Source organism: Ailuropoda melanoleuca, chromosome 6 (assembly GCF_002007445.2).
Source record: "Ailuropoda melanoleuca isolate Jingjing chromosome 6, ASM200744v2, whole genome shotgun sequence".
Taxonomy (NCBI): Eukaryota; Metazoa; Chordata; class Mammalia; order Carnivora; family Ursidae; genus Ailuropoda; species Ailuropoda melanoleuca.
This window is the reverse complement of record NC_048223.1, coordinates 115,386,807-115,399,650: the sequence shown is the minus strand read 5'-3', so window position 1 is coordinate 115,399,650 and position 12,844 is coordinate 115,386,807. Positions and strand designations below refer to the sequence as shown.

The following is a 12,844-nucleotide window of genomic DNA, read 5'->3' as shown; positions in this document are numbered from 1 at the left end:
TTTTTTTTTCTTACTTACAAATACTAAAAGACATTTACTGACTGCCACGTGCCTTCAGAGGTACACCAATGACAGGCAGAGTACTGGTCTTCATTTCTAACATGATAGAAGGGGATGAGAGGCCAGGAGCAAGGAACACCATAGAACGTTCCCTAGCCTGCACCAGAGTGAGACAGAGAAGTAAAGCAGAGGGAGCTACGAGGCCTAACTGCATGAAAGAATGGGCGAGTGTTTGGCATCGAGGGCTGGAGACTGAGCAGTGAGGCCTTCCCGCAAGTGCTCAATAACCATGACTCAGGGTGCTGTGTTCAGTTCGAGCTGCCTGAGTGTGCCTGGGGGGAACAGGAGGAGCGTGGAAACGAGCTGTGTGGCCACGTGGCTGCCTGAGCTGTCTGGCTTTGGAGACACAGGAAACTAATCACAGCTCCTGGACGGTGCCTGGAGACCTCGCCGGGAGCTCTGGGGGAGGCTTCGCTTTGGCCGTGCTCCAGGAGAGCACAGACTTGCACCTGGATAGGAAGGGGCTCCGCATAAGTGGTTTGTTGTGTTCAAACTTTAAAATTTATGTAATCAAGCAGCAAAACCCTTAATTTATTTTTTAAATATTTTATTTATTTATTTGACCAAGAGAGAGACAGCCAGTGAGAGAGGGAACACAAGGGGGGAGTGGGAGAGGAAGAAGCAGGCTCCCAGCGGAGGAGCCTGATGTGGGGCTCAATCCCAGAACACCAGGATCACGCCGTGAGCCGAAGGCAGACGCTTAACGACTGAGCCACCCAGGCGCCCCTCCTTTATTTTTAAAGGCAAATTCTTCACAGAGCTTGACTGTGCCCAGCGGAGTGGGTCTTACTCCTGCTGTCCCTGTGCCCTCTACCTTCTTTGAACCCTAGGCCTCTGGAAGCATGGCTTCAAACATGGATCAAAGCCCAGAGCAGGGCTGGGTGAGCCCTTTACATGGTGGCCTTGAGAAATAATGACAGATCCAGAAGAGATAAGCAATGTCAGAAGGGTGGAGTGGTGCCAAAAAGAAAGGCCCGGGCCTGGCCTTCTGGAACTTCTGGGTTTTAGTCACAACCCTTTAGATCCCAAGTGTTTGGAGATAGGATGTCTTTGGGTCTCTGATCTCACACATTAAGAATAATTCATTCCTCAGGTAATATTTGAGAATGGATTTAGAGTTTCTTAATGGCACATAGCTACGTGACAAGAAAGAATTAAAATGATCATTTTATTTTAATGGATTTTTTCCCTGATGCTTTTACAGTCCTGTGCAAGTCATGAAGTCTTTGCAAATAGTAGGCAATCAATACATGTGTGTTGACTAAGAATCCTACAGTTTATAGAAATCAGAGTACTAGTTATGGTGCATTTTTATTTGCATTACCTCATCTAATCTCCACGGCAGTTGATTTTGTAGCATAGAAATGAGCTACAGGCTACAGGAGGTTCCCCCTGGCCGGGGGCTAGGACCCAGTCTTAGGTCATGGGATCCAGTGGCCATGATTATGTGGTAACATGGCCCTGGATCATATTTGGGAGAATGGGCGTTAGCCCAGCCCCCCTTGGGAAGCCCACGTGCCATTTTTGGACCCAGCTTTGTCCATATCAAGCAGAACTACTCCAGAGTGCTGGTATTCAACAAGAGAGGAGGCATTGGTGTGCCCACTTTTCAACATAGAAAAGAAGGAATTCACTTCATTCAGAGATTTACAGTAATATGCAGACTGAATTCTAGTTACTGTTCATATCCATGGGTACAGCTGGCTGGATTTTGAAATTTGGTGAGGGGGTAGCTCCGCTGGTTTTGAAATTGATTTTGGTTAATGGTGAACCTTAGCCCATTCAAGGAAGCAGCATTCATATCAGCTGTTCCCTATATCCCTCCCTTTGCCCCTGGTTAGTTGGGTCCCAGTAAAATTTACAGTGCTTTACTGTAAAAGCACTTGTACTTGAAAGGGAATTTTCTTTCTGTAGCTCAAACCACAGGAGGACTCAGAAGACAGCTATCTCCCCAGGTGAGACTTCTTAAATGGGAGTTAAGTGCATGCATTTTCAAGAAACTAAACTCCCCTCATATATAATTTAACCTAGAAAAGAAAGCAAAATTGAGAGAGTAGTATGATTACATTGTTTGAGAACTGGTAACTTTACCTCCCCTAGTCTTATGAAAGTCAGGCACACTTTCACTGTTTGGCATATCTTTAATGCTGTGGGGTGTGTGCTAAGTGTGACGTTGTAATAACAGTGAAGGTTTCTCTAACCATAGCCATGGACTGTGGATTGAAATAGTAAATTATTCCTAGCAGACTGAATGGGCAATAAGACTGCCATCCAGTTCTCCTCATAAAATAAAGCAATAGATAAATAAAGGAGAGCCAACTCACTTAACCCGTGTGGCTCTGTGCACTGCTAATTATTAACCCAGGCACAAGAGAGGGGTTCACCCAGAGTGTAGTTAAATCATTTTTAATAGAGGTAAACACTAGCCATGTGGACGAGTAGCATTCAAGAAAGTTTTTAATCAGCAACGTTTAGGAATCGCCCAGCCTAATTGCCATAACTTATTAATAATAAGTAATCTAGTCTTTTTATGGCCCCTGTCTCTGGAGGACTCAGTGCATTAAAGATCTCTGGGGTGTGAATCTCTTAGTAGCTATGGGGGAGGAGGGCAAGTATCCTTGATGTTCATTCCTAATGGAAGAAACTGGACATCGAGGCCAAGAAAGACAAATATGAGTTCCTTTTTATTTTCTTCTTCCACATCTGAGTCACCAGCTTCTACATGGCCTTTTATCTATCTATAGGACCAGAATAGCTCCAGGGTGTGGGGGGAGGGCTGGAGAACAGGCTTTCTTTGTTCACGTGAATGATTGGGGTTGAGGGAGTGAGTGTGAGAAGAGCTTTGTCTGAAGGAGTTTATTTCCTCTGCACAAGTGTCCCTGGTGTCCTTTGGCCTCAACCTGACTGTGCCTGGATCTGGGTTCTGGCAACTCCCAGCGCTGTGCTTGTGTGATTTCCCACTCCTGGGAGAACAGGAAAGGTGGGCGTAGTCTTACTCTCAGAGTGAGTCTTCACAGTAGATGATAGGAGAATGTTTGTGTAAATTATCTAAGTTAACCTGCCCAACACCAAGGTGTGGGTATTAAATATCCCCAGGTCATCAATAAAGAACTTCAAGTTCAGAGCGTGTAAGTGATCAACTACCACATGATTCCTAGTGATTGATTAGACCGAAAGGCTAATATCACACTCAAATTTGAGGCCCTTTGAATTTTATGAGTGATGAGTCCCTTTGGTTTGGGAGTTGCGGGTGATGGGCACGAACATCAGAGTACACGATGATAAGAGTATTTCTGTGGCTAATACTTTTTGGGTCCAGAATTTTGGGGGAGGTAAAATGTAGCCAAACAGCACATGATTTACCTTCTTCTTACTTATTTCTGGTTCTGTCCATGAATCATTTGAGCCTAAGTCTAGATGGCTGTTTCAGTCTGGCAAAGTGAAATCTTGAAGAAGGTACCCAAGCCATTATTATACAGAGCAAAGAGCTAACCAATGCTAAGAACAGAATGATTTATGCCACAGACTACAAAAGACATAAATTTAGAGTGTAAATTACAAGATAACTCATGTGCAAAATTGTTGCAATATTTATACTAGTGTTTATTAAAATTTACATTTGAATAAAAAGGTGCAAAATGTAAATGAAGCTGAAAAACGTTTTGTTTTTTTTCTTAAATCTAAAATAGCTTATACGAAAATCAAGAGCATTTTTTGGAATAGAAGATATGAATAATACTCTATGCAGATTTATCTGATAAGGCATGAAATACACAGTGAAATTGGAAGGAATAAGGTAACTAAATCCTTGCCTCAATTTCCTCCCTCCCTGCCCACTGATACTTTCCAGTGATTCAAATCAGTACTGAATTTCAAAGGAAGAGCTCCCTGTCAAAAGCCATGGAGAGGAGGGTGGGGATCCTGGACGGATGTCGAGACTGGATCCGTATTTGAGAGACTAATCTTATTTCACTGATGTTTTCAAGGTTGGAAATTTTTGTCTGTATTCATTAGAGGAGAATGATAAATCTCTAATTTGTACTTTGCTAATAATAGGGATGAGCTTTTGTGCTTCATTTAGGCTAAATGATTCTCATGTAGTCCTAGCTGAGTCTTTAGTGCCATGCGTGACCTTGGGAAAAGTCTCCTATTTCCGTGGGACTCAGTTTCCTCATCTGTAAAATGAGGGGGTTGGACCAGATGAGCACGAAGACACACCAGCCCTTTTTCCTCGCTCTCCCGTGTGGGAGCATACCATGCCAGGCAGTGAGGACCCACAAAGATGATTAAAAACACATAACTCTTGTCCTCGGGAGCTCATGGTCTACATAAATAACTAACAATAATGTGAACTATAATTGCAATGGGCACAAATTACTCTAGGGGCACAGAGGTGGAAACAGTGACTTCCCTCTCTGTGGGGATAGGCTCTGAGAAACTTCACAGTGCCTGTGACATTTGAAGGCTGAGGAGGAGGGCTCTTTCAGGTGTGCAGGGGGGTCAGGGGGTGGGTGGTTCAGATGGCGCTTTTCCAGGCAGCAAATGCATGTGGCAGGTGCATTTAGGAAGCCGCACATGGTCCTTCCCACGGTCTCCGGACAGTATGGACTCATGGGGGGAGAGTGCCATCCACATGCTGCTGGATCAAAACCTGAACCGATGATGAGTGACTGAGGTTAGGAAGTAATACACCACGTATATACGTTAGGTCAGAATTGAGGTTGTCCTGTAATGGTGCCACTATGCCCATTACATCCCAGTTAGCTTTCGTGAATGTGAGGGAGAGGGTGATGTTTTAACCAACTCCCTGGGCATCGTGAGCCTGCAGCCTGTCATACCTGTGCCACAGCCTGGGTGTGCCCTCGGGAGCATGCATAGGGCATGTGAATGACACCCCTCACGGGGGTCACGTCTGCGCCAGTGGAATGAAGACTGTTCCCACAGGGATTCTGTCCTTGTGGGCTGTTTAATCCACCAGGTGCGTGTTTCATCTTTGAAAGGTGCACACGCACCTTTCCTGGGCACTCCACTCCACTCTCTGTGACCTCGTAGGAGCTGAAGCTGTAGCTGACAACTGGCAGCAAATTCGATGTCGACGATTCAGTTCTTATTTAGTTTCTAATATGAAAATAAGGTTTTAAAATTCAGATCAAAGATGAAAAGAATGGCCATTTAAAGATTTAAAGAAGGGTCCCCACATTCCATGACCTGAAGACAAACATTTCCATGGCTGCCTTTCTTTGTGGAGATATATGCATGCATACACACAGGTAAGTGGGTCAGGATGCATGTTCCATGTTGCTGTCTGATTTTTTTCATTCAAAAGTAATCAAAGCCTTTAAACAATCATTTGAAATGGCTGCACCATAATCCGTTGTGTGGGATAAATTACTCGTGCTTTGATTCCCTATAGACAAACAAGCAATATCCATTGTTTCGCCACTATATACAACGCTGCAATGAACATCCTTGTTGACTTATTTGGTGCTTTTAGTTATTTCCATAGATAAATTCCTGGAAGTGGTACCGTTAGGTCAAGGACTGTATATTTAACATTTCCTTGCATCTTGTCCAGAAGTTTTGTACCTATCTACAGCCCCATCAGCAGGGCAGGAGCTGGCTCATGTCTGGGTGGGACTGTCTGTGTTCCTGCCAGCACTGTCTTCCATCTTTAAGTTACTGGGTGAGAAATATGAGCAGCCAAGAGTACTTTTGGGGCGATTGGGAGGCAATAGAAGCAGGATGAGCTCTGAATGCACATGAGAGGTGTCAAAAAGGACATGGCGTATGCACATCTGTTCACCAAAAGATATGTTTGGAAATATGCATCACAATTCCTTATTGTCAAACACTGAAAACAATCCAAGTGTCCATCAAGATTACAAGGGGAAAATAAATTAGGATTAATCACACAGTGGAATACTATATGGGAAAGAGAATGAATGATCTACTACTATATGCTACGCCGAGTGTGGGTGACTCCCATAATCACCGTGGAGCAAAAAAAGAAAAGGCAGACAGAAAAAATACATACCATATGAGTCCATTTATAGAAAGCTTACAAACAGGGAAAAATGAATGTAAGGTGTTAGAAGTCATGCTGGTGGTTACCAATAGGGGGATATTAGTGACTGCTTATTAATTTATGCCTTTTCCTAGATGTATGTTTCCCAGTGCCGGACGGAGTGCTTGGCATATGGCCTCCCCAATATTTGTTGAAAAAAAAATTAATATTTTTTCACCTTTTAACAAACTTTGACCTAGGATTAATGTGAAGACATGGTGTTATTCGTTGTGTGTTATGATGTGGAGAATTCATATGGAGTTTTTTTTCCTGTGATTTAAATATGGAACCTTAGTATATTTGTAGACCCTTCCTCTGTTTATTCTCTTGTGCGGTGTTGTTACTTTTGTGTTATTTATAAACCAGTCAGACACTTAGTGGTGGGTGAGGAGACGGGTTTTGAAATCAGACATTTGGGTTCAATGCCGAGCCCATTGCTTTCTCCTCTGTGGCCTTGGATGAATGACCTAACCTTCTCTAATCTCACTTTCCTTAGTCTGTTTAGTAAGGATGAGAATACAACCTACTCTTTAGGGTTTTTGTGAAAAATAATAATATTAATATTAATAATAAGCACCAAATTATGTTTGCTACGTGCTGGACACTGATCTAAGCTCTTAAAACATAGGACGTAATTTGTTTGATCTTTCCAGTACTCCTGTCTATTTGTGGTTTAGGAAATGTAAGCCACAGCGTTAGTAAGTGTTGAGCCAGGATTTAAATCCAGGAGTTTCATTCCAGAGCCTGAGCTCTTAACCACTACCTCTGAGTTAAAGGAAATATTGCACCAAGCGTTCTCAGCAAAAGCAGCATCTGTTAGCTGTGATTATCATCATCGTCAGTTTCAGCATCATTATTAATATTCTTTTCTCCTCTCTCTTTCCCCGCTCTCCTCCCTTGTTTCTCCGCCCTTCTGGCAGATATGTTCCAGCAAGGTAAGTTCACTGTTTCCTGCCTGCTTCTTCACTGGCTGTGCTCTTTTGGGAACAAGGGTATCCTCTGTGTGCACAGGGTTATGGAGCTTTGCATTCTCTGTGGTCTCGTCACCAGGGCTTTAGGAGACACCATGGGGACAATAGCCTGAGGTGGTCTAAAGTGCCATTGGCCTCGCTGGGCCTCCGCCTTCCAGCCTCTGCCTCTGGACTATGCTTGGAGGTCGGGTGGGGTCTGGACGGTTTGGGGCAGGCACGCTGGAGAGAGTCATGGCGGGGTCCACGTCAGGGAACAGCATGCTTGGGACTCGTGAGACTGGTGAGGAGCAGGTGTCTCTGGGGTGGGGGTTCAGCTGGAAGGCCCCTGTCCCTCGGGGCTCCTGTATCAGGGCCAGCAGCTGCTGGGGTGGGGCTCCATATGCCGGCTCCCCCAGGGGTTTTCTTTTCTCTGCCAAACAAGCATGTCACTGTCCCGAGAGGAGGTGTAGACAAGACCATGGCAAGATACCTTCAACCCAGGTGTCCCTGGCGACCCCTCCAGCTGGGCCTATGACAGAAGTGGAGCCTGGCGAGGGCATGCAGTGTCTACCTATTTTGCCAGCCAAGATCACGCGTTCTGGGGAGCTGGAAATGGAAAGTTCACCTGCGTCTTCCTGTGCGCACTTTCGTCCTCACCGAGGATACACAGCTAGCTCGTGTGCTCTGGGATGCAGAGGGACACTCTTGCCCATGGCCTCGTTGAACCTGCCAGACACACATGAAGGCAGTGCCGCCTCTTTCCCTTTTTTTTTTTTTTTTAAATTACAGTCTGGAACCACTGGGTAGCATCGGCAGGGCATGACTGTATTCAAGCTGGAAAATATGTTTGTGGCACACGTTTGCTATGTCTTTCTTAAATCCAAGGCTGGCTTAGAAGAAAAGACACAGGTTTAAAAATACACCTTGGCATCCCATAAATAGCGGCCGAATAATCTCACAGGCTTGATATTTTCACAACGATTATTTCAGCCTGAACATGCAGCGTGTGTTGTGGAGAATGTCTGCCTGCTCTCTCTGTGGAAGCGCGGTTGTGGGTAACAATGAGGGGAGTGTTGTGTTTGTCTTTTAAGAGTCTGGAGTCATAGACCTACTTTTATAAATAATTCATAAATCCCAACAAGCTATAAGTAATAAGTTCCATTTGGCTAGAGACTAAGAGATGAGCAAAATTGAAAAGGTGCCGTGACTGTTGATGTCGCGAAAGCCTCGCTGTCAGGGCCCCCTTGCTGCCGTGTGTTTTCTTCCTTGACAAATTGGGGGTTCATGGAGACACTCTGGGAGGAGAAGAGGGTTTTTTTTGCATGAACTAGAATACAAACACCACCCAACGCTGCATCTCATTCCTCCTTGTGAGACACAAAACGATTGAGTTTGGGGAGTTTTTCTGGAGCTTGAGTGCCAAGACCCTGGGAGAGTGGGGAGAGAACAGGCTTCTAACAGATCTGGTTTTTCTTCGAATGATCGCGAGCATTCACGGCTGTCATGGTTGGTATAAAAAATGGCTTATTAGGCTACCTCTGTCAAGTTTGCCTCCTTTTATTATCCGTCATGCCACTTGAGTGATGGGATTTGCCTGTCAATAACAATGATATGCAGAGCATAAGTTATAATCACCCGCAAATCACTGGCTATCGGAACTTGATAGCATCTTCCAGAGAAGGAAGCTCCTAGCTGCCCGTTGCCCTGCGTGATGGTGGGCGGCAGCTCCCGTGTACAATATTACTAGGATTTCAAATGAAGAGAACTGAACTGGCTTTTGTGAATTATTAACATGGCTCTGGCTGTCTAGGACCATTTTGTATGGAGGCACGTTCTCTGAAATGGTAGCCAAGACCCCGCCAGCTGGTGCCCCCTCTTTACCTTCGCTGCTGGCCATTCTGCCAAGGAAATGAATGCTCAGTGACATGCGACAATTCAGATGTGTGGTGATGGTCACATCAGACCAAGACAAAAGGTTCTGTGTCCTACAGATTGTCCAAAACGTGACTCCACAATGTCTTCTTGGTTGAAACTCTGTTCCAGAATTGTGTCATTGATTTGAAACATGAGGGGCCACGGATGGTGCTAGAAATAAGCAAACAGAAAACTCTGTGGTTTCAGATGAACGGAAGGAGGGGGCCATCCATCCACAGACGCAGTGAGAACTCTGGGCGGCTGGGGCCTCCTGACCCCGCCGTGGGCATCCAGGCCCTGCCTGCCTTGGCTTTGCCTGGGGAGCCGGGGACACGGCGCACTCGCGGGAGACTCTGCTTTGTCGGGGTGTGTGGTTCTGGTGGTGAGTGAGTGAGGCCCGCCTGCCTGCGTGTTTGGGCCGCTGGGCACCATGGCAGGCGAAAGAGGGAGGTTGCCTCGCAAGCTGACAACATCAGACAATCTCAGAGGAAACCAAAGTTATTTCCCCTGGATTGCATTATCTTTTATTTCACGACAGATCAATCTTGTTAGGGTAGGTGACAGCAGAGCTGCTACTGCTGGGCCTTTCTTCGCTGTGTTGGTGGTGTGTGCGCGTGGCAACGTGTTTCTCCCCTGCTCCTGTGCCTTTTTAGAGCTTGTTTCATTTCTCCCATCTGCAAAGGCCACTTGCTGTGGTGGTGAGACCACAGGGCACGAGGACCGTCAAGGACCAGTGGACCCGCAGCTGGGCCTTCTGCATATCCGAATTCCAGGACCGTGGGGCCACGTTTTCAGGGAGCCTTAATTGACCCACGTTCTCTGTTGTCCGCAGAGCTCATGCGCCACTGGATGGCTCTCAGCGATGCCAAAGTGCCAGAGAGCTGCTCTTCACAACATCAAATGCAGTTGAAAATGCTGAGTGTGCGCACGTGTCTGGAATCTCGAGTTTTAGAGCACTTTTATATCCATCGTTTAATAATGAAGTCAGGACCACACACACACACATACACACACACGCCTCATTTGAAGTTACTGAAGCACCTTTTGAATACTCATCCACAGGCTCGACCTTGACTCTGAAATCGAACAGAACCCAAGTGAGTGGCTTGGAAATCAGAGCAATGCCAGTCAGCAGGGTGTTCGAAAGTGTAAGTGGGCACAGTATAAAGACTTCACCATTGACTTAATTCTGTGCTCTGTGCTGTGAACTGAAGTCCCTGATAGACTCTGAGCCCGAGGAGGCATAGCCTTTCCTCCCGCTCAGTTCTTGCCTGGAGCTGGGGTCTTGCTATTAAAGAGATTTTTCTTTCAGCTCAAGTAATTGTTGATAGCTCGCAAACATAGTGTACTTGTTTATTTTGCGACCGGTAAATGTGTGTCAGGCGCTTTCTAGGCCTTGGGGATACAGGGATGGACGAGACAGCAAGGGCTCTGTGCTCATGGAACGTACGGTCTAGTTTGGGGGATCCTGGCGCTAAGCTTGCCAATAAACCATCAAGGCAAATTCTAAGGGACGCGTGCAGTGAAGAAAATGTCACAGGATGGTGTGCTAGTGGCCATTTTAGATGGGATGGAGAGAGGATGCCAGAAGGACCAGCTATTGTGGGATGCAGAGGACCCCAACAGACAGGAACACCCCAGTATTCCAGGATCAGAAGGGAGCTGGTGTGGCGGGAGCTCACAAGTGAGGGAGAGCATTGTGTGAAATGAAGAAATGAGAAGAGTGTAGTCTGGAGATTGGAGGAAGGAAATCAGCAGTGGGTTTTAAGCAAAAGAGTGGCGTGGTCTGTTTGCAAGAAAAATCACCACTGGTTGCTGTGAAAATGCGTAAGAACAATGTGTGAGAAGTTAAAGACAGGACCAGGGCTGCGTGCTGAGCAGGCTCAGGCTGGGCTGAGATGGGGACCTGCCCCCAGGCCCTAAGCAGTCCCCTTAGTGGGTCTCTGCAGCCCCATTCCTGGCCAGCTTGCCTCCACTGAGTGTTGCACTTTCTGCTCCCTTTACGTGGGGTGTGTTGTGCCCGTAGCTTGCACCTCCTCTCCTGAAGGCTGGCAAATTGTGCTCATCAAGGGTCAGTAAAATGCTCCTATACTTGTCTTTAGATTTTAAAAAGCCACTTCTCTCCAATATACATATACATGTGTATCATATGTATTACATATTAATATATACATTAAATGCTCAGGAGACCTCAGTTTGGCTCCCACCAGGGTGGGCCAGTTGCTTTGCCCTGTAGCCTCAGTTTTCCCATCTGTAAAATGAGAGAGTTGGGGAGATTCCTGACCCAACTTGGCGTCCTGCTGATGCTCTATCTTGACAAGTTTTAATTGGATTTGAGTTAATAGAGTCCAGAAATATCCCGCACTACAAGTTATGACCATTCTCTAAAGAATTGGGTGAAAGCAGAGGCCTCCCTAGTGGCTGGGGAATTAAGGTTAAAAGAATTGTGGTTTCAGAAGTGTAACATCTACTCCGGAATTCACGAAGGATGGCATTGCTTTTACTAATTTGAAGAGAACAATAAATCATAGTTTGGTTTCTGGCAGCCCAGCCTAGCCTGGTAATCATTGGGGTGGGCTTGTGGTGACAGGGACCACTGCCATTTATAATGTGTTTGACTTGAGCTCTTTTGCATATTTCAAACTGTTGGTCAAATGGCTGAGGCTGGATCTTAGGTTTTCCCAACCACTTCAGAAAAATCCATCTATTATAAAGCTCTGACCCTTTAGTCATGAATTATGGTTCCCTTGGTAATGTTATACATTATGAAATATTGTTTTCTTTATGAGTTAAAAATTCCAAGTTGTCATATGATGTTAACTAGTGAGTGAGAAAAATGCATTAACATTTTTATGGTGGAAAGTGGTTGGTTCCCTGGTCACACTTCCCATATGCTGATATCTAGTATGTATGTATATTATTCCCTATTCTGTCCAGAATCAGTAGAATATTCTGAGTTTTGTAGGAAATGCATCCATCTTTCCCTCACAAACTGAACAAAGTTACCATTTAATTACACAGAGATTCATTGTGTGTGTGTGTGTGTGTGTGTGTGTGTGGTGTATGAGGAAAAGGATAACCATATTTAAATAATCACATTCTCTGAGATGCGTTATGGTGTTCTGTGTGGGCTACGTGGGGTGGCCTGCTCCCTGCCAGGTGACCTTGGAATAGGTTTGTCTTCGTAGCAGATTCATCCTGTGCCCATTCCCATCCCAGGACATGAGTTTGGGGTGAGGTTTTAGAGCCTCTCTTCCCAGTAACCTGTGTTTCAAAATTGCCAGATCAGTAAAGGGAAACTTCTAGATTCTTCTGTTGAGGTGGTTGCTAGTACTTTTTAATTTTTATTTTACCAATAAGGGAAATAGTAATAATAATTATGCCACATTTGTGTACCTCCTATATTCCAGCCATTGGAACAGGTACTCTCCATACATTTTCTCATAGGATCTGCCCCCCTTTCAATTTGATGAAGTAGGTATAAAAATCCCACTTTACAGAGGAGAAGACTGAGGCACAGAGTGAAATCGACCTAGTGACCATTATATAGCTAGTAAGTGGTAGAGCTTTTTTTTTTTTTTTTTTAAATTGAGAGGCTTTATTCTACAGAACAGTCTCAGGCTTTCAGAAACATTGTGAAGATAGTTCAGAGAACTCCCAGATACCCCACACTCTGTTTCCCCTATCTTTAATGGCTTACATTAGTATGGTACATTTGTTGGAATTAATGACCCAATATTGATCCATTATTATTCACTGAAATCCATAGCTTCTTCAGATTCCCTTAGTTTTTACCTAATGTCCTTTCTTTATTCTGGGATCCCATCCAAGAAACCGCATTACACTTGGTTGTCAT

General features: G+C 45.1%; 1 protein-coding gene across 4 annotated transcripts in view; it reads left to right on the top strand.

Annotated features, from left to right (window-relative positions):
* Positions 1-12,844, top strand: part of GFRA1 (GDNF family receptor alpha 1) — a 211,528-nt gene that overhangs the window by 59,199 nt on the left and 139,485 nt on the right. For 3 of the 4 annotated variants that reach the window (XM_034663329.1, XM_034663328.1, XM_034663331.1), the window contains exon 5: positions 7,045-7,059. The exons of the other annotated variant lie outside the window; for it this stretch is intronic. In XM_034663329.1, coding sequence (XP_034519220.1) covers positions 7,045-7,059 — 15 coding nt within the window. The remainder of the gene's footprint in view (positions 1-7,044; positions 7,060-12,844) is intronic. 4 annotated transcript variants of the gene reach the window in all.